The sequence below is a fragment of the Mesoplodon densirostris genome, chromosome 20 (genome assembly GCF_025265405.1).
Source record: "Mesoplodon densirostris isolate mMesDen1 chromosome 20, mMesDen1 primary haplotype, whole genome shotgun sequence".
NCBI classification, from domain to species: domain Eukaryota; kingdom Metazoa; phylum Chordata; class Mammalia; order Artiodactyla; family Ziphiidae; genus Mesoplodon; species Mesoplodon densirostris.
The window spans coordinates 17,348,677-17,374,653 of NC_082680.1; the positions used below are offsets into that span (position 1 = coordinate 17,348,677).

General features: G+C 45.1%; 1 protein-coding gene across 2 annotated transcripts in view; it reads left to right on the forward strand.

Moving 5' to 3' along the window:
• Positions 1 to 25,977, forward strand: part of MTMR7 (myotubularin related protein 7) — a 97,314-nt gene that overhangs the window by 56,148 nt on the left and 15,189 nt on the right. For both annotated transcript variants that reach the window (XM_060085791.1, XM_060085792.1), the window contains 3 exons: positions 1,240 to 1,368; positions 8,230 to 8,364; positions 17,497 to 17,629. In XM_060085791.1, coding sequence (XP_059941774.1) covers positions 1,240 to 1,368; positions 8,230 to 8,364; positions 17,497 to 17,629 — 397 coding nt within the window. The remainder of the gene's footprint in view (positions 1 to 1,239; positions 1,369 to 8,229; positions 8,365 to 17,496; positions 17,630 to 25,977) is intronic.

Consider the following 25,977-nt stretch of genomic DNA (forward strand, 5'->3'; position numbering starts at 1 on the left):
GGCCTCTCACTGCCGTGGCCTCCCCCGCTGCGGAGCACAGGCTCCGGACGCGCAAGCCCAGCGGCCACGGCTCACGGGCCCAGCCGCTCCGCGGCACATGGGATCCTCCCAGACCGGGGCACGAACCCGCATCCCCTGCATCGGCAGGCGGACTCTCAACCACTGCGCCACCAGGGAGGCCCTAGTTTGACTTCTTGAAGGTCATGAAGTTGGTAGGTTGGAGCTAGGTTTTTTTTTTTTTTAAATTATTTAATTATTTATTTATTTTTGCTGTGTTGGGTCTTCGTTTCTGTGCGAGGGCTTTCTCTAGCTGTGGCAAGTGGGGGCCACTCCTCATCGCGGTGCGCGGGCTTCTCACTATCGCAGCCTCTCTTGTTGCGGAGCACAGGCTCCAGACGCACAGGCTCAGTAATTGTGGCTCATGGGCCTAGTTGCTCCGTGGCATGTGGGATCCTCCCAGACCAGGGCTCGAACGCATGTCCCCTGCATTGGCAGGCGGATTCTCAACCACTGCGCCACCACGGAAGCCCTGGAGCTAGATTTTAAACCCCTGATTTCTGACAGAATTGCCAGACCCTTCCAAGGTGCCGGAGCTTCTGCTGGGGGAAATCACGGCCAGGGCTGCACAGAAAGGGTAAATCATGTCTTACCACTTCTAAAATCGTCATGTAAGAAACAAAAAGTTGTCATAATGTGTGGTGGAGGGTGGAAGCGCAGGGGAGAGGAATTGGGTCGGCCCCTGAAGAGTGGGTGGGCTTTGGGAAGATGTCTGGGGACGGTGTTGGCTTGACTGTCACCTCCGATAGGAGCGCACAGAGGGTGTGCCAGGGACAGGAGGGTGCCCTGAGGAGGTCACCACTGGTGCAGGCATCTTAGGACACTGTCTTCCAGTGTCAGGCTATCTTAAACAGGCAGCTAAAGTTTGCTCAGTTGCCAGGATGCAGAATTGCAGTTTGTCCCTTTTCGATGAAAGAAATGCTCGTTTGTCACTGTCTTACCTCCCACAAAGAGCCCTTGGAGAGAAGGGGCAACGCATGAGGGTAGGATGATAAAGGGTGTCTTGCTTTGCTTCACTGTGATTTCTTAGAACCAGCACTCCATTTCTCTGAAGTGGCTCTGTAACTTGGTTAAGAAAACTTAAATATGCAACCTGTAAGCCCAGTGAAATGGAATTTCTGGTGGCCGTTTGTAAAGCATGACGAGATTGCCTAAAATATGCCCTTGTGCTTTTCACAACAGGTTTGTGATTCTTACCCTACTGAACTGTACGTTCCCAAAACGGCCACGGCACACATCATAGTGGGGAGTTCCAAATTCCGGAGCAGACGGCGATTTCCTGCCCTTTCTTACTACCATAAAGATAACCACGTAAGTCTCAAGGCATGCTTTTGTTTCATGCTTTGCTTTTCTTCTTTTATCATAAACAGGCCTTTTCCAGCGGCTTCTGCTGTGTGTGTAGGTTTGAATTCTTTTTGAAGTATGTGGATATTGCTGTGTGTGTGGTACGACATGACACAACGCCACTGTGCTTAAACCCTTATCTCCTGTAGAAGTTGACCTTCCGTGTTTATTTGACAATAAAGGAATGGGAAAGGGTCGCAACACACCTAACCGTAATCATCTGAGTGAGCGCCGTCCTCTCTTCTAACTGGTCACCTTGGGAGGCTCTGTACTGAAGAGCCTCTGGAATGCCTATTTTAGAAAAGCCCTTAAAAGCCGTGGCACGTTCTTTTTCTTCTTTTTTTAAATGGAACATAAATATGTTTTTTTCAGTATCTTCAGTATAAGAAATCTTTCTTTATGGAGAATGAGTTTCATTTTTTAAAATAATATTGGTAAAAGCTAGAATTAGGTTTGTCTGCAACTAAGAGAGACCATAAGTAACCGTGGCTTCAATAGGATAGAACTGTATTTTCTCTCACATAAACCTCCCCAGGTAGGCAGTCAGGGCCTGGTGTCCTGGTTCTGCGCCACTCAGCCCTCAGGGACCCGAGCTCCTTGCACCTTTCTGCTCTGCCAGCCCTGGGGTGTCACCCTCATCACGTGGTGTGAGAGGTGACTTTAGTGCCAGCCGTGACCTCCGTGCGGCCACAGGTGGAAGGGGGCCCAGTGGTGCCCTCACTGCTTTCGGAGGGAGGCTCCCCAAAACTGCCGTGTGATGGTGCTGCTCCTATCCTGTTGATCAGAACTGCACAGGGCCTGTGGGAAAAGACAGTCCTGTGGGTAACCATGTAAATCACAGCTAAAAACTGTGATTCCAGTTCTGTGGAGGATGAGAAGACACATTTGGGGAGACAAGAATGATCTCTGTTACCTGCTTTAGAGGTCGTGTGACTTTAGCCAGGCGAAAACGTTTGGTTTTCAAGTGAGATAACATAGCCTCATTTGACTTTAATCCCAAACTATAAACAATTGCAACAGATGTGTGTGAGTGTGTGTGTCGTGCGTGCACCTATAGGCAGGGCGTGGGGCAGGATCTATGTCCGCTCTTAAAAGGAGGCTTCCACAAATACACTGAGCAATGCCAACTTGGCCAGAGTGAAGCATATAGCCTTCTGCGGTGCCCTACTTTGAAGGGAGATATTCACTCAGCAGTGTCAGGTCTGTTAATTGAAAGGATACAAATGGTCTTATTTTCAGTTACACTCACTGCTCTGAAATGGCCTAAAGAAGGCAGGTATTTCGTTAATATCCTGTATTATTTGACTCCAAATATATCTCAGCCTACACAGAGCTGGACCAATGGTGAGAGGCAAAGGAAGATGTGAATCTCTTTTTTGTAAAAAAAATGATGGGATATAGGGAGGGTGGGAGGGAGGGAGACGTAAGAGGGAAGGGATATGGGAACAGATGTATATGTATAACGGATTCACTTTGTTATAAAGCAGAAACTAACACACCATTGTAAAGCAATTATACTCCAATAAAGTTGTAAAAAAATAATAAAAAAATATGTTGGGATGAAAAGGGATGTGGAATTTCATGATGTTGTCTTTGAATTTAGGATGCCAGTAATATTTACTTTTTTTTGTAGCATCCGTTGATAAAGAAGTAAGAGAGGAGAGGGAGGGGGAATCTTTTTTTGTTATGTCAGAGGTGGGGATGGATTGGGTATTTTAAAAGTGAGCTTAGTTCTTTTCCTACGTCTTTTCCTTCTGTTTTGATTTTCTTGAGAAAAGGGATTTTTTGTCAGTGTGAGTATTATAAAGGGCAAACATGTAATGTCTGAGGATAGGGTAGAATTTTTAGCAGTTAGGCCACAGAGACCAGCTTCTTGGCCTCTTGACGTCAGACCCTCATCACCGCATTCCCGCTCTCGTGCGCTGTTCTTTACTTGGTCTCCAAGCCCGGAAATGAACTCACACAGCCATCAGTTCTAGTTAAAAATAATTGATTTCCTGTACTTAAAATTTTAAAGCAAACAGTACTTTAAGTTTTAGCTCTTCTTACAAGATAGAAAAGGTTTCCAAGCATTGCTAAAGTATCTGGTTGCCCAGGGAAATACTTCATGTACATGCATGCCCACTCTCCCACACCCACGACCTAAAATCTATGCCTCAGGTAGAATACGATCAAATTTGTGGTTTTATAACATCGCTCAGGTTTTAATATCCAGGTTAATTATATAAATCCTTCCAAGGTGACCAGGGGTATTGAGAGATATCATTAGCGAAGGTGGATTTCTGTGGTTCGGTGGGAGACACGGGAAATATCAGTGCAGTATTTCATGCTATTGTTGCTCAGAAAAACTCACACATAAACCAGGCATCTTCCGTGAAAAGTCAACAGCTATAAAGTACCTAAGTTTGAGGACCTTTCTTTCTTCCTTTTTGTGATTTTAGACTTTTTAGACTTGAGTATATATTCCTACCCCACTAGAACTCAGGCTTGGGAATAAGAATATCACATTTTCTAGTTAAATTCTGTTCGTCATGTAGCCCCTTGTTCCCAAGGAGCCCTGAAGACTTTGGTGGTGAGATGAGTTGGCCAGTGTTGGGTAGTGGGAATTGGTGATTAGATTAAGAAAAAGCTTGACATGTACCTCATGTCATGAACAGGAAGCCCCGTTGAGACTCCTTTGATACAAATCCCCCCCCCCCACGGAGGGTACATAATTACCTTTGGACCGGCTTTTATCATACATGGTGTTGTAATCACTTCCTGTTCACCCTTGGTGAGGTCAGAATTCCTGCCCTAGGGTTTACTGGGCTGACTGAACACATGACATCTGACACTGGACAAATGAGGTTGACGGTGGTTTATTAGTTACACGTGCCCACTGCCCAGGGGAGGAGGGCACTGCATGCCGGGCAGGGCTGTAGGAAGGCTGCACTCAGGAACAGAGTGAACAAGCAGAGATGGTGTGAGGCAGGCTTTGTCGTCTCAGGAGGATGAGTGGACCCCTTGTTCCCAGGGGAGCATGTGATTGGCTGGTTTGAGTAATTCCATGGGCTGGCAGGGAGCGAAACCCACTGCTCTGGGATGAGAAGGAGCTGCATCTGGTCCTTTGGGAGAAGGGTTGCTTAGCTGGGGACTTTATCCACGGGAGCAGAGTCTGGAGGGGAGCTTGCTGCTGGCCATCTGAGGCCCTCCCGATTTTACCAGCTGTTAAGGGTGGCACGTAATGTTAATTTCAGGCCTTACACCACACATGAGTTATATAGAGCCATCCAGAATCCTTTTGGATATCCAACCGTGCAACAGCTTTGTAGATCACAGTTAGAGACGTATCAGTGTCACTTGTGTTTGGGAGCTGCTGTATCCTTTGTTCTTTCTTACTAAATCTTTTAATTACTTTTAAGAAAGCAGTTCTGCTTTCAATCATTAATAGCATGGTATCCCAAAATCACAGCCCAAATCTCTGGGAAGCCCAAGTCTGAAAGATTTCCAAAGAGGCGGTTTTCCTTAAGAAAAATAGAGACCTTCTTGCCCCTCTTTTATAAATAATGTTTATTGAAACTTACTGTGTGTTAAGCATAGTTCTAGGAGTGTTATATACCTCATCACACTCTGTAGTTTTGGTGTTATTATTATCCCTGTATTGAAGATGAGAACAACCAGGGTTCAGAGATGATGGGTAAATTACCTAAGATTATATAGGAAGTGAGGACACACCTTGGATTAAAAGCCACATCTTTTTGAATCCTGCCTCTTAATTCTATCTCATGCTTCTTTTTTTTTTTTTTTTTGTGGTACGCGGGCCTCTCACTGCTGTGGCCTCTCCCGTTGCGGAGCACAGGCTCCGGACGCGCAGGCTCAGCGGCCATGGCTCACGGGCCCAGCCGCTCCGCGGCATGTGGGATCTTCCCGGACCGGGGCACGAACCCGTGTGCCCTGCATTGGCAGGCGGACTCTCAACCACTGCGCCACCAGGGAAGCCCTGTCTCATGCTTTTTGACTTATTTACACACATGGGCGCGCTGTATTATGTTGGTTCAGAATCCAGGTTCAGGAAATATTTTGCCTGGATTCAACTCCTAGCTCTGTGACATTGGGCAAGTTCCTTTACCTCTCCGTCCTGTGGTTGTCTCCTCTATAAAATGGAGCAAATAATAGATCTTACCGTATATGGTAGTTGGGAAGATGAAATAAAAATACACGGAGTTCTTCTAATAGTGCCTACCACATAGTAAGCATTCAAAAAATGTTGGCTATTTTATAACTTATCAGTAGCCTTTATAAATGAGGCTCTCATGACAGCTTACCACCGAGGAGGCTTACCCCTGCTCTCAGGTGGCTGACATCAGTAAGAAATGCCGCCGGGTAATGGTGCGGTTCTCTCAGCAGTCTTGACTCTCTGAGGCGTGTATAGGGTGGACGGGGCACTTAGAGACCACTCACCACTCTTTACAAAGCGGACAGCTCTGTGCCAGCAATCACTGAGTCAGTGACGGGTTCTGTTTGGAGCCTATCTATAGATTATGAAGAAAATGTAACTACAAAATATTAACATGTAGTCTGTTTAATCTATCTGGTTTAATTTATCGACTACATTTCATAGTGTAACTCTGTTCTGGCTTAACCCTTCACTGAAGACTGCTCTCAGCCTGAAGGTAAGTAGTAATAGTTGTCACTAATCGGCATCATTTCATGATTGGACCTGCACTAGTTGAGTGAGTTTAGGTGTGCCGTATGCTTCCTTGGACAAATTCTCCCCATTGAGATATGTTCTCTTCCCCGTCTAGCTCTTCTGATAGAATCTAAGAAATTGCCTGATGGTAGCTGTCCTTAATTAGTATTTCTTCAGCCCAGACAAAGCCAGCTCAGAATTGTTTTCTGCTCCAGTCAGAGCAGCTGACCTGACCCCTCTGCACATCATAGGAGCCGGGAGCTGGGATGAGCGCAGTGAGAGCCATCTGCAGCGCTTTACTCTCTGTCCATCCAGTGCAGCTTGCCTGTTGTCCCCAAGCCCGCTCTGGTCCCTGCTGCCACTTTGCCTTGCTGCTGGCCGGCCTCCCGTCCACGGTCAGACCCCCGGGGCCCTTTCTCCTCCACTCTGTGGTTGGACTTCTGCTGCCAACAGCTCGAGAACTCAGCAGCCCTGGAGCCCCTCTCTTGCCCCTTGGCTTTGCTTCCCACTCTGCAGGCACCGGCCCCCTGAATTCTGGCTGCAGGCACAGAGTTCCTGGAGCCCCTCAGTAATTGCCCCCCTCTGTCACAGAAGGTAGTGGAACCCTCGGGCAGCTGCCCGGTTACTTGTCTGCAGTTCTCGGTGCTGCTGGGAGCTTCTCTGCTGGAGGATCATATAGTTAGTAAGAAGCCTTCCCCAGCGAGGAGTGCCAGAACTCACCTTTTCTGGAGAAACCCAAACCCTGGCTAAGGAGTGCTGGCATGGGCTTTAAGGACAGTTAAGCTGTGCTTGGACTCAGAGCTGGAGTGGCTTCCAGGACGAAGCCCTGCATGCAGGCGCCCTGAACGGGCTGGGCCACGGCTGTTTTCAGGGGAGGTTTCCCTGCTCAGCCTGCCCCGAGCTGGGGGGCTGCCTGCATCCTCTTACACAGGGGGTGCCTGGGCTCAGTGTAGGTTCTTCAGCAGAGTCGTTCCTAGATTGTATTTGGTGATTTGAGTTCAATTTAAATGTTAAAATAAATCTAAATCCATAAAAAGTACTTTGCCACAAAAGTATAAGTTTTACAGCTGTGAGGTTGTGGCTATACTCACCTATTAATAACTCAGGGACATGTTTGTGCTGTTTTGTATATATTGTTTATGCTGTTGTGTGTGTGTGTGTGTGTATATATATATATATATATATATATATATATATATAATTTATTTATTTATTTTTGGCTGCATTGGGTCTTGGTTGCTGCGCACAGGCTTTCTCTAGTTGTGGCGAGCAGGGGCTACTCTTCGTTGTGGTGTGCGGGCTTCTCATCGTGGTGGCTTCTCTTGTTGCAGAGCACGGGCTGTAGGTGTGTGGGCTTCAGTAGTTGTAGCATGTGGGCTCAGTAGTTGTGGCTTGCAAGCTCTAGAGCGCAGGCTCAGTAGCTGTGGCGCACAGGCCCAGCTGCTCTGCGGCATGTGGGATCTTGCTGGACCAGGGCTTGAACCCGTGTCCCCTGCATCGGCAGGCGGATTCTCAACCACTGCGTCACCAGGGCCGTGGTGTATTGTACTCTTAGAATCGCAGAGTAGGGAAATCGAAGAATAGAATGCAGATCAATTCCCCAGAAAGACCTTGCTTCTAACTTACCTGGTCAGCCCAGGTCCATGCCTGCTGTCCTTAGAAGCTAGCAGCAGCCTGGGCTTCATCACTGTGAAAACTGCCCCATTTAGGATTAGAATTGGTTTTTGGTATTTGTGATGTTTCTAAATGGGCTAGTAAATGATGGAAACACTAAAGAAGTCACTTTTATAATTTTTATAAATTTTAGTAGAATAGTTACTTACTTTATATTTCTACTTTGGCAGGAAGATGAAACAGTAGTGGTGAAGAGGAAAGCAGGATACTTAACTGGCTTTACGTTTCATAATTTGGGTCCCACCTAAACATCCTTACACATTCCTAATTTCTTACACAGAGAAACTTTTTGCACTGCTTGCCCATGTAGTGGTTTCTTGACTTGAATTAGAAAGAAAGCAACCTCGGTTTCCAGAAGGCATTGATACTTTTACGAGCTAGTGGTGGGCGTCAGTGAACTGGGGGGCCTTGTGGGGATGGGCTTGAGGGTTCCAGGGAGGTGCCATCACACTGCTGCCTGATGCTGCCGCGTTGCTTCCCCCCAGGTCTCCATCTGCCGGAGCAGCCAGCCCCTGTCTGGCTTCAGTGCCCGGTGCCTGGAGGACGAGCAGATGCTCCAGGCCATCAGGAAGGCCAGTCCAGGAAGCGACTTCATTTACGTCGTGGACACTCGGCCCAAAGTAGGTATCACCACGCTGGTGTGTGTCTTTGCCGCTCTGAATCATGGAATGGGGGATGAGGCCATGCTCCCTGACCACCCTCACCTGCTCAGGGAGCCCCATCTGCAGAGGGGCTGTTTCCCTTTGCACAGTCGTGCGTGGCTGCCCTGCTCAGCTGCCTTCTGGGGCCCCTGAGGTCGGCAGGTACTTTTGATATTTCCTCTGCTCTGAGCATTGTGCTTGGTACATAGTGCACACAATGAAAGTGTGGTTTCGTGTTGGAGATTACTCTCCTAAATATACCAAATTATTTTTTTGGTTTATTTATAAAAGGACCATTTCTTCTCTGACAGTATGAAATTTACTGTGGAGTTCCTACGGTTCAGTTTTTGTGAGACATTCACCTCTTCTACTGCAAATTCCACTTGTACTGCTCTGTAGCTATGCCTTGGAAAGATTTACAAAATGTAATGTTAAGTAAAAAAAGAAAAGTCACAAATTAATGTGTATACTACTGTGTCTGTGGAAAAAACCACACTATAGGTAGGTAAAAATTTAAATTAAAATAGAAAAAGATCTGGAAAGATAAACACTAACCTATTAAAATTGCATGGAGAAGAGGGGAGGCTTGAGGGAGGTAGAGAACTTTCTACGTACCTCGTTTGAAAATATTATTTTATAATTATGCAGGTATTCATATATTAATTTTATAATTGAATAGAACAACCAACAGGAAATAATCTAGTTATCAACGGGTAGATCAAGTCCATCTTATGCTCACCACCCACTCAGCTTTATATGTTCTTGACATTAGTCAGTGTTAGGTCAAGTACAATTTGTAATTTCTCTCCTTAGACCCATTTCTTTGTAAACCCACCAACACATGGAGTCCTCAAAGGTATGTGCCATTGAATACATGGAAACAAAATCACCTACAGGGACGTGGAATATATGGGACAAAATGAGGTGACAGAGAGACATGGCCCTTATTCAACATATTTGGCATAGGAATTTCTTGCCAGTTATGAAAATACACCTGGACCTGTGGCTGTGAGAGAGAGCTGCATGTTCTCTCTCCACGTGGGTGTGGAACAGTGTCCAAGACAGACCGTGAAGCAACAAGAGTGAGCTCCAGAAAATCTGTGATGCCGTGTATGTGATAATAATTAAATTATAAAAATTATACGTTCTATAGTTTTTTCATTGAAAAAAGTTCGAGGGTATGTATAGTCAACTGTTAACAGTGGCTTTTCTTGTGAGGTGAGAGGAGGATTTTAAGAAACATTTATTTTATAAATTACAGTGTGAAAGAATTTTTAATCATAAAAAGGTTGAAAGAACGTAAGGACTTCAAAATGTTACACATAAAAGTTACCATGTGACCCCGTAATTCCACTCCGAATTTAAGAAAAATGAAAACGTATGTCCACACAGAAGCTTCTAAGTGAATATTCATTGTTAATAATAGCCCCAAAGTAGAAACCACCAAATTCCATCAACAGAGAATGGATTAATACAATAGGGTATATCCATCCCCTGGAATATTCTTTGGCTCTTATTACTAAAGGAATGGAGTACTGGTAAGTGCTACAACATGGATGAACCTTGAGAGTGTTAGGCTAAGTGACAGAAGTCAGCCACAGAGGATCACATATTGTGTGATGCCATTGATATGAAATGTCTCTATGACAGATCCATAGAGACGTCAGGCAGGGTGGTGGTTGCCTAGGGCTAGGGGACTGGAAGGGAATGGGAGGCGACACCTGATGGGTAGAGGGTTTCTTTTTGGGGTGATTAAAATGTTCTAAAAATAGATTGTGGTGACGTGGTATATTCACAGTTCTGTAAATATACCAAACACCATTGAATTGTATACTTTACATGGATAGATTATATGGCATGTGAATTCTATGTCAAAGAAGCCATCAAAAAAAAACATAAGGACATAGAAACATTAGAACAGGAAGGAGGAAATATGACCAATGGCCCCAAGTCACTTCAAAGTCTACACGGATGTTAGGAGTGGGTAATTACAGATAGGGTCTGTACTCGTGGCCGATAAGAGAGATCATGGAAACTGGATACTATCCATTGTGTAGCTGCTCAGACCCTGGCAATTTTGCTGCTTCTCTGAGCCCTATTTCATTAAATATTGTGATTCACGGTCTCGCTCACTAAGTTTCATGTCTTCCTAGTGTAAGATCACTCACATCACTGCCCTCAGCACAGTCCCTTCCTCTCTAACGGGAGGGTAGCTGTGGGATGGCCATGGAGGGGTGGGTAGTGAGGATGAGTTACTCTCAGATGCCAGATCAGCAGACCAACCATGCAGGTCAAGGACAAAACATGTTGCAGCTGGATCCCATTCTAGTAGATGACAGGTAAAGGATTGCCTTCCTTTTGGACAGATTTTCAAAGCACAGCAGGGAAGAGCTTCAGACTGGGAAACAAATAGCTTCTCTGCTTGAAGGTTTTCACTCTAAAGGTGCCGGGCTCTGACTTTTACTGCTCTCTTTCGATTTGTGCTTTCTCTCTGCTTCATCCTTCTCGCATTGACTGTTTCCCTCCTGTCATCGTGCCTTTTGCGTCAGGACAGTGGAGCTGCTCTGAATTTCCTAGCAGTCAGAGATAACTGAATGAATGCCTGTCCTAGACACACATACTGAAGACAAGATAAGAAAAGGCCGGGAAGACAGGGCCTTTCAAGTGAATTGGGGTGCCCTTCTCCGATCCCATTTTCCTAGATTTAAATAAAGGCAGACAGGTTCGCCTGCTGCTTTAAGGGCCAACGACCCAAGCGTGTACTACGCTATGCAAACCTTCTGGGAAATGTGGCAGCTGTTGAGCCAGGCATAGTCCAGCTGTAAAATAAACTAATCCAGACGATTTGATTTGAAGGGTATATTTAGCCCTGAGTGCGTTTGCTCTTGGCGATAAGAAGTTGGATGCTGATCCCTTGAAGAAAACTGGTGTCTCATACAAGTCGTGCCCTTTTCCCATTTCCCCAGGCACACACACCTTCACAGGAGTCTTCACCTGTTTGCTTAGAGCTCTCAATTCTTTTAAAGATCACGTCCGTTGATTTTTATTCCTCGGTAGCCAGGAGACCAGGTCCATGTTTGCTGTGGGTGGTGGACAGACAGATGGACCCTGGCCAGGTTTGCTCACAGGTTTACTGAAAAGGAGAAAGGCTAGAAGTCATTCTTGTGCTTGGAGCAAGGCTCGCCCCAGATGCTGCCTGTTCAGATGAAAGCTTCTGGATTGCTTGTTGATATTAAAATCTCAGGAGGCAAAGGCAGTGAGGGCCTCAGCATGAACTGAGTATCTGTTAAGAAAAAACAACCTTCGAGGTCATATGTTACTGCTAGAATTTGGTGCATTAAGAAGATAGGAGATCATGTTGATGCCATAGTTGTTGGATTTTAAAATGATACCGAACTCCTTCTACCTCAGCCTCGCTCATGACTTTAACATTACTTTCTTCTAGGACTTTGCTGAGCTTGTGAAAATGCCAGGCACTTTCCCATTCAGTTCTTATAATAATCCTGCATATTAGGAGCTGTTCTTTTCTTTTATGGGTTAGGTCTCAGATTGAGAGAGGTTCAGTCATGCGTCCAAGGTCAAGCCGTTCAAATCTAGGCTTATCTGACGCCCGAGCCCACGCTACTTCTGTCTGATCACGGTCTGTTGGCAGCGATATCCAGGGGAGCCTTGGGTCCACTGTCAGGTTCCACAGGGTTCCCCCTTCTGAGCGCATTTGCAGTGAGGCTGGAAACTCAGAGCTGAAGGACCAACCACAGGCTCGTACACGCTCAGGCCGGGGCAAGAGGTGTGAGCAGGCCTGAGAGCCAGGCTCTGACGCAGGCGGCCTGGGAGGGCTGCCGGGCAGCGGAGGGAAGGGGTGAGCAGGCCAGCCGGGGGCTCAGCTCACGCCCGGCCCCTTGTCCTGGCTCTTCCTCCAAAGACAGCTTAGTGGTTAAAGGGCCTCTGATTTCACCTTGTGAGCGATTCTTTAGCTGCGAGACAGGAGGTCATGTTGGAAGTTTTTCTGTGTCTGTGGAATCAGTAATTAGGTGGTTTCCACTCACTGAATCCTGTGAGGGGGGATCCGGGAGGATCTGTCGTAGAGATCGGGGTGCGTGGCAGAGGGGTAGCTCGGAGGTCACTTCCTCGTGGGATGCGTGGCCGACCTGTTCCACTGCGGCAGTGAGCGGGCAAGGGGAAGGAGAGCGGCGCGGCGTTCAGTGGCAATGGGGCATCTGCGCTCCCTCTTCGGCCGGACAGGGATGGAGGGGGCTCCTGTGGGTCCAGTGGACACTGAGTAAGAAACTTGTACGTGAGCCATCTTGCTGAGGCCCGGCTCCCACCCCCCAGCTGGAGGTTCCCAGCTGCGGCCGACTGTGGAGTGCGTGCTGGGGAGGGAAGCCGGGGGCCTCGGAACAGGCTCAAGCCAAGGTGGGTCTCATGTCAGCGAGCTGTGTACCTCCTCCTCCCGGAGCCCACGGACTTGCCCTAGGATTTGGACACTTAATGCCAGAGAGGGCAGTGCTGGTCAGCAAGTGTTAACCGGAAAAGCAGTGACGACCAATGGAGAGAGAACAGCAGTCTCGTCCAGCTTTACAAGGAGATATTTACCTCCTCTTTTATCCCCCTCTCCCTCCCCCTCCCCAATATAAAGATAGAGCCTAGAAGAAAGAGGAAAAGGAAAGTACCAGAGCAGACCCCTCACCAGTCCCAACAGCCTATAATAAGAGAAGGAGAAAATTTTGCATCATATATGGGGTTGGGATTTTAAGTTGAGCTGGACGGTGATTTCCTCTCTGATTGTGTTCCAAAAGTTATTAATTCTTCCTTCGGGGGTAGGACAGGAGGATTTTGATGAGCACAGTTGTAGACAGTAGTTGCAAGAAATAAAATCATCTCTTATTTTCATGTTTATATCACAAGATAAGAGTCTTCATTTCACCAGATGCAGATGCAGGGAGAGAAAAGGACCCTGAATTGACACCGCAGGCTGGAACGTGGTCCAGTCCTCTTTCTGCCAAGATCAACTTCAGTTCTCATTTTTCAGCCACGTCAGATCAGGTCCTGTCATTCAGGTACAGAATGTGCTCTGCTGAAATGTTAGACTCCGAGACTGAGATGGTGACCGGCTGACCTTTAACTTGATATGCAGATGATGGTTGACTGAGTTTCCATGATTTTGATGTGTTTGATTGATGATTTAAGGTTGGGGGGAAAGACTCTGATTCTGTTCTTTTTTTAAACATTCTTGGCCCGTTCGCCTCTCAGCCTCACTCTGTTACACATTTATTTGGTCTGTAAATCTTCACCGAGTGCCTGCTCTGTGCCAGCTTGATGCATAGGGTTCTGGCCATAAATGAGATCAGCCACCTTCCTGTGCAGCTCACGTCCCCTGCCCCACTCCAGTGGATCGTCTCTGTCATGGATACTAACTCTCAGATGTTTCAGTTAATCCTGCTCAGAAGCCTCCAGTGGCTCTCTGCTGCCACAGATAAAGTTAGAACGTCTTGATCTAGCCTGTGTGTTGAGGACCCGAATCATTCCTAGCCTCCTTTCTTGCTGCTGCTGCCAGACTGGAACCTTCCGCTGTGCTCGCACTGGTTGACTCACTGATACCCACCTGCTTCTTTGGTGGCCACTGATACCCTCCCTCTTCCCTTTCGCATCGCTTCATCTGGGATGCCCTCCCCCTTTCTCTCCATGCTTCCTGGTTATTAAAGCCTGTCTCAAGGCCTCCTTCCATCATGAAACGTTACCCCTGATGCCCTAGGCCACGTGGGGCTGTTCCAGATTCGAACAACTGCCACCGCCTCTACCAGGCTCTCGGCTCCTGCCCAGTCCTGGTGCTGTGTGCTTGCACGTCCATACTCGAGGATAAGCTTGTGGTGGCTGCAACGACTTCTGATTCACGTTTTTATTCCATTCAGTGCCTGGCACACAGTAGGTGTTCGTTAAGTGTTTGTTGAGAGTGAGTGAATTTTTTGTTTCACTTAGGAGCTTTTTTGCACCCAAAGATGCTGAGATGATCAAATAGCAGAGTGACCTTGGATTACAAAGCAGGGCACTTTTTCCAGTACCACTTTTCAGTTGTCTGTTGTGTTCTTTAAGCATAGGTTGAAACTGGAATGCAGTTACCTCTATTGTTTTATCTGTTTGAGATTTTTTTTTTAAATTAGACTTTCTATTTTGAGATAATTGTAGATTCACATGCAGTTGTAGGAAATAATCAGAAGGATGCCTTGTACATTTTACCCACTTTCCCCCAGTGGTAACATCTTGCAAAGCTGTGTACAGTATTGCAACCAGGATATTGACATTGATAAAATCCACCAGTCTTGTTCCGATTTTCCCAGTTTTACTGTAGTCGTGTGTGTGTGTGTGTGTGTGTTTAGCTCTATAAAGTCTTATCACATAGGTATGTTTGTATATTCAGTACCACAGTCAAGATACAGAACAGTTACATCACCACAAATAACCACTAATCTATTCTCCACCTCTATAAGTTTGTCATTTCAAGAACGTTCTGTAATTGAAAACATATAGTATGTGACCTTTTGAGATTGTTTTTTTTTTTCACTAATTGAGAACTTTTAGGAGCTGAAATGAACAGCTTTTTCTTTGCCTGTGAAATGGAGTTCTCAGCCTAAGGGACAGGGCACACATATAAGAGATACTCTATCTGAATGAATATACATATAGGTCCAAGATAACTTCTGAATTTCTTATTAATTATGAAACCGTGTTTCCTGCTTTGAAGGGTCAGCTGGTGCCCCATTATCCTGACAGGGCCTGTAAAATATGTGGAAACCTTGAGAAAGTACACTTTGGATGGTAGATTAAATATTGCCACCTTCTGTTCATTATGAGAAGTACCGTTGACTTTTAAGAGGCCATCTTGTGTGGCTCCTTTGCTTTTAAAGAAGGCCATCGATAAATTCTGCCAGGTCATAGGTAATCAACTACTAAAAAATGTGAACATAGGGTCCTAATTATAGATTAAAGTAATAATAGTGTTTTGGTTTTTATTCACTGCACTGTTTAAAAAGAGTATGGTATGTGGTGAGAAGGCTTAACTTGAATTATTCAAGATACAGAATAAACATAAGGTTCATGTAACATAAAGATACTTGCACGTATCCTATTAACCATTTTATTTATGAAGCTTGTAAAGAATAAGCCAGCAACTTTGGAAAATAATTATACAAACCAGTGATATTTTTATAATAGTATGTTTCAAAAGAACAATGTCTATAGGTAATTTTAGAAAAATTTTCCTCTTAAAATATTTAAAAAATTTAAAGCATGAACATCAATTGTCTTTAAAATAACACTATTTTTATATTTTTTTCTTTATTGAGACCAAACCCTTTATCCTTCTCATACCATGCCTGGGAGAAAGGGGATGATCTTTTCATAAATGGGAAACAGGGTAGTGGGGCGTGCCCCAGCTGATGTCACGTGAGCTGAATCACGGAGCAGGAAAGTGAGGGGCCTGCCATATGTTTTTTTTTTCCTGTTATTTAAATTACAAACCCACTATATCTGGTTTGTAACAAAGCTCCGGAGGAGCATCCGGAGTAGTATTGGCAGCCGCTCCTCACATGTGCCGCTTCTGTCTGTCTGCTGCAACAGCTGCGAAATTGGTATAGCCTTCCATTCATCTCTATTCTGCTTACCCCAGCATGCATAAACGTAAATGCATGTCTGTAGGTCGGCTTGTTTTACAAAAAATGGGATAATTGTATGAATATTATTCTGGAGCTTACTCTTTTCACTTCACATGTCATGGCCCAGTATCTCCTCTCTTCTCCCCTCCCTCCTCTCCTCCCTCCTCTCCTCCCTCCGCAATATCTAGACATCTATATATCTGTCTATCTCTGTGTCTCTACTTGAGCCTATTAGAAGTCCAGGGTATGAATATACCATAATTCATCCAGTCATGGCCCTATGGAGATATTCATAGGTTTTCCGTTTTTTTACTCTCAACTATTATAAAAAAAAAAAGATTGCAGTAAACATCCTTGGACATCTGTCTTTATGCGCTGGTATTTTAATAGTGTCAGACCCTCACACATAGGAAAGCTGGGTCAAAAAATATGTATGCTTTTAACTTCGCTTAGCTTTTTAAGCTTAGATTTTTGAAAAGTAGGAATATCCCCCGAGTACTGCCTTGTGGTCCTAAAAACTGATATTTTTTTGGTAGTGAGTTCTCTGCCCTTTGTGGGCAGAGGAAGAGAATGGTCAGTGAATATTGATGTCTAGGATGTGATGACCCGCTTAGCTGGACAGCAAGAATGGAGCATTCACAATAAAACATTCATTCTGGAAATCTGGGTATTTCTCAGCTAAGGCAGGACTTGTCCCCTTCTTGATTTTAGTTACACAGGAATAAGGCAGAAGTTTGCATATCATAAATTTCTTCTTCAAAGTCCATTACCATTTAACCCAGTTTGCACTAGGAACCGTGACTTTTTATATATGAAATTATGATAATGAAATAGAAAAAAAATGATGGAAAATGATAGAAATGATAGAAAAAATCCTCTCTGGAGATTTAAATAGGGTGGCCAGAGGAAATGTCTCTGAAGGCTGAGCACCTGCTTGCCCTCTCTCTGTTTTGTTCAGCGTTTCCTGCTCAAGGATGAATTGGGTGCTTGAGGGATTCTTGTAGGCAAATGAGAATGACGTCACTATTCCTATACGTTGATGTGTTTATTGGCATTCTAATACTGGAAGATATAATAATTTAAGTTACAGAGCTTTATGTTGCCAACTGTATCCGCTGATATTCTCCTGCCAACCTTAGGCTGTCATGTTTGGTATTAAATGGGGCGACTTGGCTCTGTACAGGATCCCACATTGGATTTGGCATCTCTGATAGGGAACGTCTCCAAGAGGGCTTATCTGTAGGATGCTTCCAGCTCAGAAAATGTTGCCACATCCACAAACTGATGTTGTTGAATGTAAGCTCAGCACGAGTGTCCGTAGCTACCTAGCCCAGCACAATGTTCCCGGGATTTAAAGCATATTTCTGCACATGATGTTGAATGTTCTTATGGAGAGCCGTGAAGTGTTGTGATTGTTTCACGAATATCACTGGTGACTGTTCTGTTTTGCTGCCCACTGCAGCTTAATGCGATGGCGAATCGTGCTGCAGGGAAAGGCTATGAGAATGAAGACAATTATTCCAATATCAAGTTTCAGTTTATCGGGATAGAGAACATCCATGTCATGAGGAACAGTCTGCAAAAAATGCTGGAAGGTAAACCATTTCCTTAATGCACGGCATTTAAAAAATGCAGTTAAATGTTTTAATGCCAAGATGGAATAAGATGGTCTCTTGATGTGAAAATTGTGCTTTACTATGATGTTGTTGGCCAGGGTGGGTTCAGCTGGGAAGAATATCAAAATGCAGGGACTCTTTAAACATTGAACAGTTTTTCTCTTCTTTTTTTGTGTCATCGTGGAGTGGTTTTGTCACGTGGCATTAGCTGCCAGGCTGTCTCCGGTGGTACCTGACACCTAAGATAAAAGTGCACGGGGTTATTTTTTCTTTCTCTCTCGTAAAAGTAGTTCGACCCATATTCAAGACCATTTGGAGATAAAGCAGTCCTACATCGAAAGCAACCGCCAGCTGTTCACGTGCGGACGTGAGGTTCATAAACTGAATCCGAGCGGCTGAACGGCCATTAGAAGGATGTTGGGGGGTCCTGGTTCTCCTTTCCATCAGCAGCAACTGCTGCAGGGCACCCCCTCCACCTACCCCACCCAGCGAGCACCACGAGACGCGTACGCCCAGGCTTCTGTACTCACGGGGAGAGGAAGTCGCAAAGCTGGGTTATGCAACATAGAGGAATTATTCATGTGGCCACACCAGCCATAAACTAATTGCCAGAAATCATACATTCCAAGCAAAACCAGCTTCGTTTACTGCTTATGCTCTTGCGATTGTCAGGGCCCAAGGAGGTGTCTGTTGTTATGTCCACCACTTCTCCCTCTTGTGGGAACTGAAGAGAAAGAGGATGCATAACCCAGGGCTTTGTGCCTCTGGACCAGGGGAGGCTGTAAATGCTGGGCTCGCATTTCTGGGGGGAAGCCCTGGGGAGGCGGCGCTGTGTGCCAGGGAAATGGGCAGGCCGGTCTGAACCGGAAATGCGGGGTCTGTCGTGAAGAGGGACAAAGAAAGTGCCGCATTCCCTTTTTCTCGGGATACACATTTCAGTGCTTAATCAGAGCAGGATGTAGTGAGAAGCTAGCGGTGGGGCTGGAGGAACTTGAGGGTCACAGACAAGCCTGATTTCCATTCTCCTTCCTGGATTCCCGGGGTCATCTCAGTCATGAGACTTTGAACGCGTCATGTACCTTCTTTGGGGCTCTGTTACCTGCTGTAAATGGAGAGGACTGGCCTAATAATTTCTGTGGACCCATCCAGCCCTGACAGTCTGCGAGTCCACACTTTGATGCCCCGATTGCAAATAGTTTAAAATGGAGGGTTTGAATGGTTAGATGAAACCTCTTCCTGCATCTTAATAAAAAAAAAGAACGGCCCCAGAGCTATCTATCTCCATCTTACCTCCACGTGAAATTTGCCGTGTCTCAGGTGACAGGAGGGTGCCTTGGGCATTGAACTTCGTAAACTTTGGGAGATTATCATGGGCGATGGGGCTCTCCCTGCTATAAGCTGTGCTTTTTAGACATTGAAAAACTGGACTAGCTTGGTACTGTAAGTGAACGGGCAGTCTAGTTTTAGTGTGAGGAGTGTTCAGTATCAGAATCATTAAAAACATTTGCATGCTTTATATTTTTCATTTAGTAACTTCATAAGCTGACTTTTGAGAATATATATTTTCTTCTATGCAGAAGGTGGCTCCCAGGAGCGCTTGTAACATGGCGATTTGGCTTTTGTTTTAAAATTAGCATTTACTTGGTTTCTTATTAGGAACCATGTCTCCTGCCCTCATACCTTTGGTCTGACTCGCTATTTCTAAAGGACCAGCAAACTGACCGAGTTCCAGAGGGAAGGCAGCCTGTGTTTCATAAGGGATCATGGTTCTTCTGCATCACTTTTTCAGCTCTGTGTCAGTGAAATAAGCAAGGACAACTTTCTGGATGCCTTTCAGGGGACTTGACCAATGTTTGACTATCTGTTTTTACCAAGTAAATTATAAACTGCTCGTGGAAGCTCAGCTGATGAACTGATGGAATCACACCCACCTTTTGAGGCTTTTATCCTTCAAACAGCTGTCTTGGCATCAAAGAGATCGGAAGGTTTGTACTGCTGGTCACTTGGTAGGAAGCGGAATAATGCATCTCCTTCATGAGTATTATTTTTTTTCAAAATTTCTCTTATCAGGGATATTTATATTATCAGGAGAGATTCTGAATAACAGAAGTGAAAAATTGTTTGCATTCTGGCCCAGAATAGCCCTGTCTGTGAGCAAGAGCTGCAGGATATTTCATCAGAAACTGAAATCTAGGACCAGGTTCACATCCGGTGTAGGTCCTTTTATGGAGCTGATTGATTGCATGTTAACTTTGGTTTCTAAGTTCTAAACCAAACTATTTTGTGGCATTCACAACTCCCAGTGAGATAATAATGAAACCTTTCAGTTATGTAGCAGTTGTGTGATTTATTAAGTGCTTTCCACAGAGCCTTTCCTCTTGATCATATAAATAATGGTTTTTCCCTCAAATAATAAAAGGATGCCCTATATTTTCTTTCTTTTGTTGTTGTTGAAACAGGCAGTAGAAGAACCTGGAATAGGCTCTTTCCGTGGCTGAGGAAATTGTTATCAGATGTGGAAATAAAAACCTCCTAGGGCATCCTTGATTTGGGGGGAGGAAATCAGTGAGAGGGAGGGAGAGAGGGGCACATGGAATTACCTCACATCGGGGCTTTGAGATTGAGCCGCACTATTGCGCCTCTTTGTAAATAAATACCTGTTTTCAAGGTAGGCGGGTGTTTATGGGAAAGACATGATGGCAGTGACACCTTCCTGTTTTTCAGTCAACATGCTCCACCTTTTGTATGTTGCCCAGAAAATGGACCTTTCTCCCCACCACTAGTTGCGGCGTGCCTGGATTCTACATGAATCTTAGATTAATATTGTTGGCCACAGTGTAGCTCTGTATAACTACAGTTCTGTAGTTCTGACCCCTTATTCAGGGGTCAGATTTGTACATTTAACTAAAACCAGAGCACCTGCTACGTGCCAGGCTTCCTCAGTATTTTTACTTAAATGATTCATGAATGGGCAGACCTTGAAGAAATCGCAGGTTCAGTTCCAGACCACCTCAGTAAAATGAATATTGCTATAGAGTGAGTCACACGGGTTTTTTGGTTTCCCAGTGCATGTGAAAGTTATGTTTACCCTATCCTGTAGTCTATTCAGTGTGCAACAACATTATGTCTAAAAAAGCACTGTACATACCTTAATTTAAAAATATTTTATTGCTTAAAAGATGTAACCATCATCTGAGCTTTCAGAGAGTTGTAATCTTTTCACTGGTGGAGGGTTTGAAATATTTTGAGAATTAACCAAAATGTGGTACAGAGGTGTGAAGTGAGCAAATGTTGTTGGGAAAATGGTGCCAACAGACTTGCTCGATGCAGGGTTGCCACAGACCTTCAACCTATAAAAAACACAATATCTGTGAAGTACAGTAAAATGAGGTCTGCCTGTATTTGGTTTCACAGCAATAGTGTGCTGTACGTAATATTATCTGCACTTTATAGATGAAGAAAGTGTCTCAGTGAAGTTAGGCAACTCAATCTAAGATAATTCTTTAAAGAAAAATAAGTTGAAACAAACATAGAAAAACATTTAAACTTGCTCTGATAATTAAAGAAATGTAGTTAAAACCTCAAAGTACCATTTTTCACTTAAAATTTTTAAAATTTAAATAAAATTAAATTTAAATACATTAAAATATTCAATACTGAAAAGAATGGTAAAACTAGTACTTTAAATATTTCTAGTATCATTGAAATTGGCAAGAGATACCTAATATATTTTGTTCTGAGATACATATTTTTATTTTTATTTTTTTATTTTTTTTTTTTTGCGGTATGCGGGCCTCTCACTGTTGTGGCCTCCCCCGTTGCGGAGCACAGGCTCCGGACGCGCAGGCTCCGGACGCGCAGGCTCAGCGGCCATGGCTCACGGGCCCAGCCGCTCCGCGGCATATGGGATCCTCCCAGACCGGGGCACGAACCCGTATCCCCTGCATCGGCAGGCGGACTCTCAACCACTTGCGCCACCAGGGAGGCCCTGAGATACATATTTTTACCAGATTAATTCCCCTTAGGGACTAATCCAAAATATGGTTTTAAAAAAGAAAGACATATAATGCCTATTTTGATAGTAGTGTTTTATTTATAATAATAGAATTTTGGAAGCCTCAGGAATGTTCAACAATAGTTGACTAAACACTCTACCTTTTGATAGAAAATTTTGCATCCAATAAAAATGATAAATGTGAAAAATATATTACTAACATGGGAGAATGTGTATAATGTAAGTGAAAAATTCAGGTTGTAAAATTGTATACATACTCTGATTCACTATACAGTAAACCATATTTATGAAGAATTCCCAGAATGATCATTGGATTAGAATGAGAGGACGATAGGTGGATTTTTTCTTTTTCCTTCTTTATTTACAAAATTGTCTATGGTTGGTACGTTACATGGAACACAAACAATACACACTTAGCAGGTCACAGTTTCTGAGGGTCACGAGTCTGGGCACTTCTCATGTGTCAATGGGAAGCCAGGATCCCTCTGCCCAGGATCTTACAAGGCTGCAGTCAAGGTGCTAGCTGGACTGTGTCCTCATCTGGAGACCTGGATGGGGCAGAATCTGCTTCCAGGCTGATTCAGGTTATTGGCTGCATTCAACTGAGGGCCCTGAGTGCTGTCAGCTGGCGGTCACCCTTAGGTCCTGGAGTTCACATAAGCTGTTCACAACACGACAGGTTTTTGTTCAAGACCAGTAGGAGCGCCTCTCTCCAGTTACAAAGTCCGGTGTATTACACTTTTAATTAAAAAGTTTTTAAAGACATACCCTTCTTGGTATCACATAACAAAGCAAGAATTGAGCCTAGTACTTTCCATCATTTTACCATGATCCTCGTTGATTTGTGGTTCTTTTATTGGACAGGCTCACAGATAACCACCCACATGGTAATGATTATATAACATTTATGGGGTGATTATTATGTACTGGACACTGTTAATTTTTTTTAATATACTTATTTATTTTATTATTATTATTATTATTTGTGATATGCGGGCCTCTCACTGTTGTGGCCTCTCCCGTTGCGGAGCACAGCCTCCGGACACACAGGCTCAGCGGCCATGGCTCACGGGCCCAGCCGCTCCGCGGCATGTGGGATCTTCCCGGACCGGGGCACGAACCTGTGTCCCCTGCATCGGCAGGCAGACTCTCAACCACTGCGCCACCAGGGAAGCCCTATACTTATTTATTTTTGGCTGCGTTGGGTCTTAGTTGCTGCGCACGGACTTTCTCTAGTTGCGGTGAGCGGGGGCTACTCTTTGTTGCGGTGCACGGGCTTCTCATTGCAGTGGCTTCTCTTGTTGTGGAGCCCGGGCTCTAGGCACGCGGGCTTCAGTAGTTGGGCATGTGGGCTCAGTAGTTGTGGCTCATGGGCTGTAGAGTGCAGGCTCAGTAGTTGTGGTGTACGGGCTTAGTTGCTCTGTGGCATGTGGGATCTTCCCGGGCCAGGGCTCGAACCCGTGTCCCCTGCATAGGCAGGTGGATTCTTAACCACTGTGCCACCAGGGAAGTCCCAGACACCATACTCTTAACCACTTTGCTTTACAGCCTCTCTAGGTGGTGGCTTGGGTAGAAAGTGCCCTGCCCTAAGTGTCTGAAGATCTGGGTTTGGGTTCTTGCCTTAGTCTCTGAGTAAACATGAACAAACCTCATTTCCTGTATTTGTAAAACAATGTAAGCAATATATCATTGCTGTCTAACTCACAGATTTGTTAAAAAAGATTCCTTGCAAACTGTAAAGTGCTTTCCAGTATAAGGTGCATTATGCTTTTTCTTGGGAAGCAGTACTGTAGTTTAAAATAAGTACTGCGTAAAATGGATAAGCTAATGGGCTGTAGATTAATTCAGGCAGCTAGGCAGGTATTTGATAGGTCCCCTGCTTTCTTATGGGTGACTTTTCTTAATTTTTTCATTCAAGAGACGTGGAGTAAGCACAGTTTCAGAGGCATGGAAGTGCTTGCCTTGTGATACGGTCTGTGTCCACTCAGCACAAGTTCATCAAAAATAATTTAATAAACCCCATGCCGGGCCTGGTGGGTGTTTTCTCAGCAAGTTGTCTGACAGAGATACAAACCTCAGCCTGACAGCCGATCAGATGGGAGCAGGTCCAGAGCACAGGAACAAAGGCCCGGTGCCCATTCAGCAGTTTGGACAATACTATACTGAAGGGCTGTTTGTAAGATTCAACTGAAAAGATTGGAATCCTTTTAGCGGGCCCCAAGAGGTAACCACTTTTATCGTGTCCCCTAGAATTGGGGACAGTGATGATGGCGAAAGTTTTGTGGTAAAGTCAGGTGGCCCCAGAGATACGTGACCTGTGCTTGTGTGTGAAGGTTGTGAGGCCCGATCGTTCAGAACCTTTGCTGGGTGCAGAAGGGACAGGTAAAAGCAGAGAACTTCGAGTGTGTCATGGGAGGCAGCATGGCCGTGGGTGCTGTGCTCGTGTGACGACTCCCTGCTCTGGCGTCCCCGCCCGGTGCTCTCGGGTGCGCCAAGGTCTAGAAGGGGACAGCCCCTAACACACCTGGCTCCGAGGTTCCCACGAAGTATTTTTCTCTGCTCAGAGGTAAGGCTGTAACTCTCAGTCCCAGTGTCCTTTTTATTTGCTTCTTTCTTCCTCCCCTCATTACTTTATGTGGCGCTGGCTAAGGAAGCCTGGAAGAAATGGAAGAGTTCAACCCTTTATGGTCACTTTTAAGTTTTTCATTTCAAAGTGAGTATTTCCTGTAACATGGCCTACAAGTTTACGCTATGAGGTTCTACCAGCTGTGAGCTAATGAAAAGCTATAAAGGTTGATCTTTTTTCAGTTCTCGATCTTCTGACTTTCCCCATTATTAATTTCCTGAGATTACTAACCTATTAGACGAGACAGCCAATAAGACCTGGCTGAAAATCTGGTCACACTCCTTCAAAATTTAGCAGTGTGGCATGGGTTTCCACACAGAAAACCTACTTTCCGGGCTTCCCTGGTGGCGCAGTGGTTGAGAGTCCACCTGCCGATGCAGGGGACATGGGTTCGTGCCCCAGTCCGGGAAGATCCCACATGCTGCGGAGCAGCTGGGCCTGTGAGCCATGGCCGCTGAGCCTGCGCGTCCGGAGCCTGTGCTCCGCAATGGGAGAGGACACAACAGTGAGAGGCCCACGTACCGCAAAAAAAAAAAGAAAAAAAAAAAAAAAAAGAAAACCTACTTTCCCATTAAAGTGAACTGGATAGCCCCACCTAAGGTTTTTAAATAAGCGTTCTGCTAGAGCAACAGGTCTCCTTGTCAGGCTCCACTAGTTATCAATTCATGGTCACTTGGAAGAAAGAAATGCATCAAGAGTGTGTACCTGGCTCTCTCTGTGTTGTAAGAGGATGTAAAATGTGGCTGGATGGTGTCACCCGATCTAGACTGAGATCTAATGCTCTAAGCACTGAGGTAGAGAGGAAGGAGCGTGAGCTTTGGGGCGTGTGTGCTGTGGCCAGGACTCCAGCTCAGTTATTTGCTGGCCGAGTAACCATGGATGACTTAGTAAACTCTTTTTTTTTTTTTTTTTTTGCGGTTCGCGGGCCTCTCACCGTTGTGGCCTCTCCCGCTGCAGAGCACAGGCTCCGGACGCTCAGGCCCAGCGGCCATGGCTCACAGGCCCAGCCGCTCTGCGGCATGTGGGATCTTCCCGGAGTGGGGCACGAACCCGTGTCCCCTGCATCGGCAGGCGGACTCCCAACCACTGCGCCACCAGGGAAGCCCAACTTAGTAAACTCTTTAAGCCACACTTGCTAATCTGAAAATTGGGAGTAAACATACGCTGCATGGTGGATAATGGATGTAGAGGAAGTCACTGGGAGCTACATAGTTACTTTAGACAGTCATCTGTACATCAGACAGTTCTTGAGAGTTTTCTATACGCTGGGCATTGCATAGAAAAAGGCTTTATTTATTAATACAAAGTGACGTTACTGATCTTGATGTAGGGCAGAAAATCCTGGCGGGAAGAGAAGACGATGCTTTCTCGTAAGTGATTTTCCTGAGGGCTGTCCTTGGGTAGATCAGATGGTTGAATGTTTTAATTGGATGTCAAAGCCAAAGATTTCATCTCTGGGTGATTTGAGCAAAGGAGAGGACAAGAGAAAACAAAGATTTAATGGGAGAAGGATGGCTATTTTTTATTCTAATTATGCTGTATCTTGATGTTCCTTGGGACAATTCAAAGATCAAAAAATTTCACCCTCAGAATTATTGTTTTCATTTTATTAATCATGACAGCTAGTTTTTGGATAACTAGGACATTTACAAAAGGAGCACTTATAGAAGAACATGTCTCCCATAA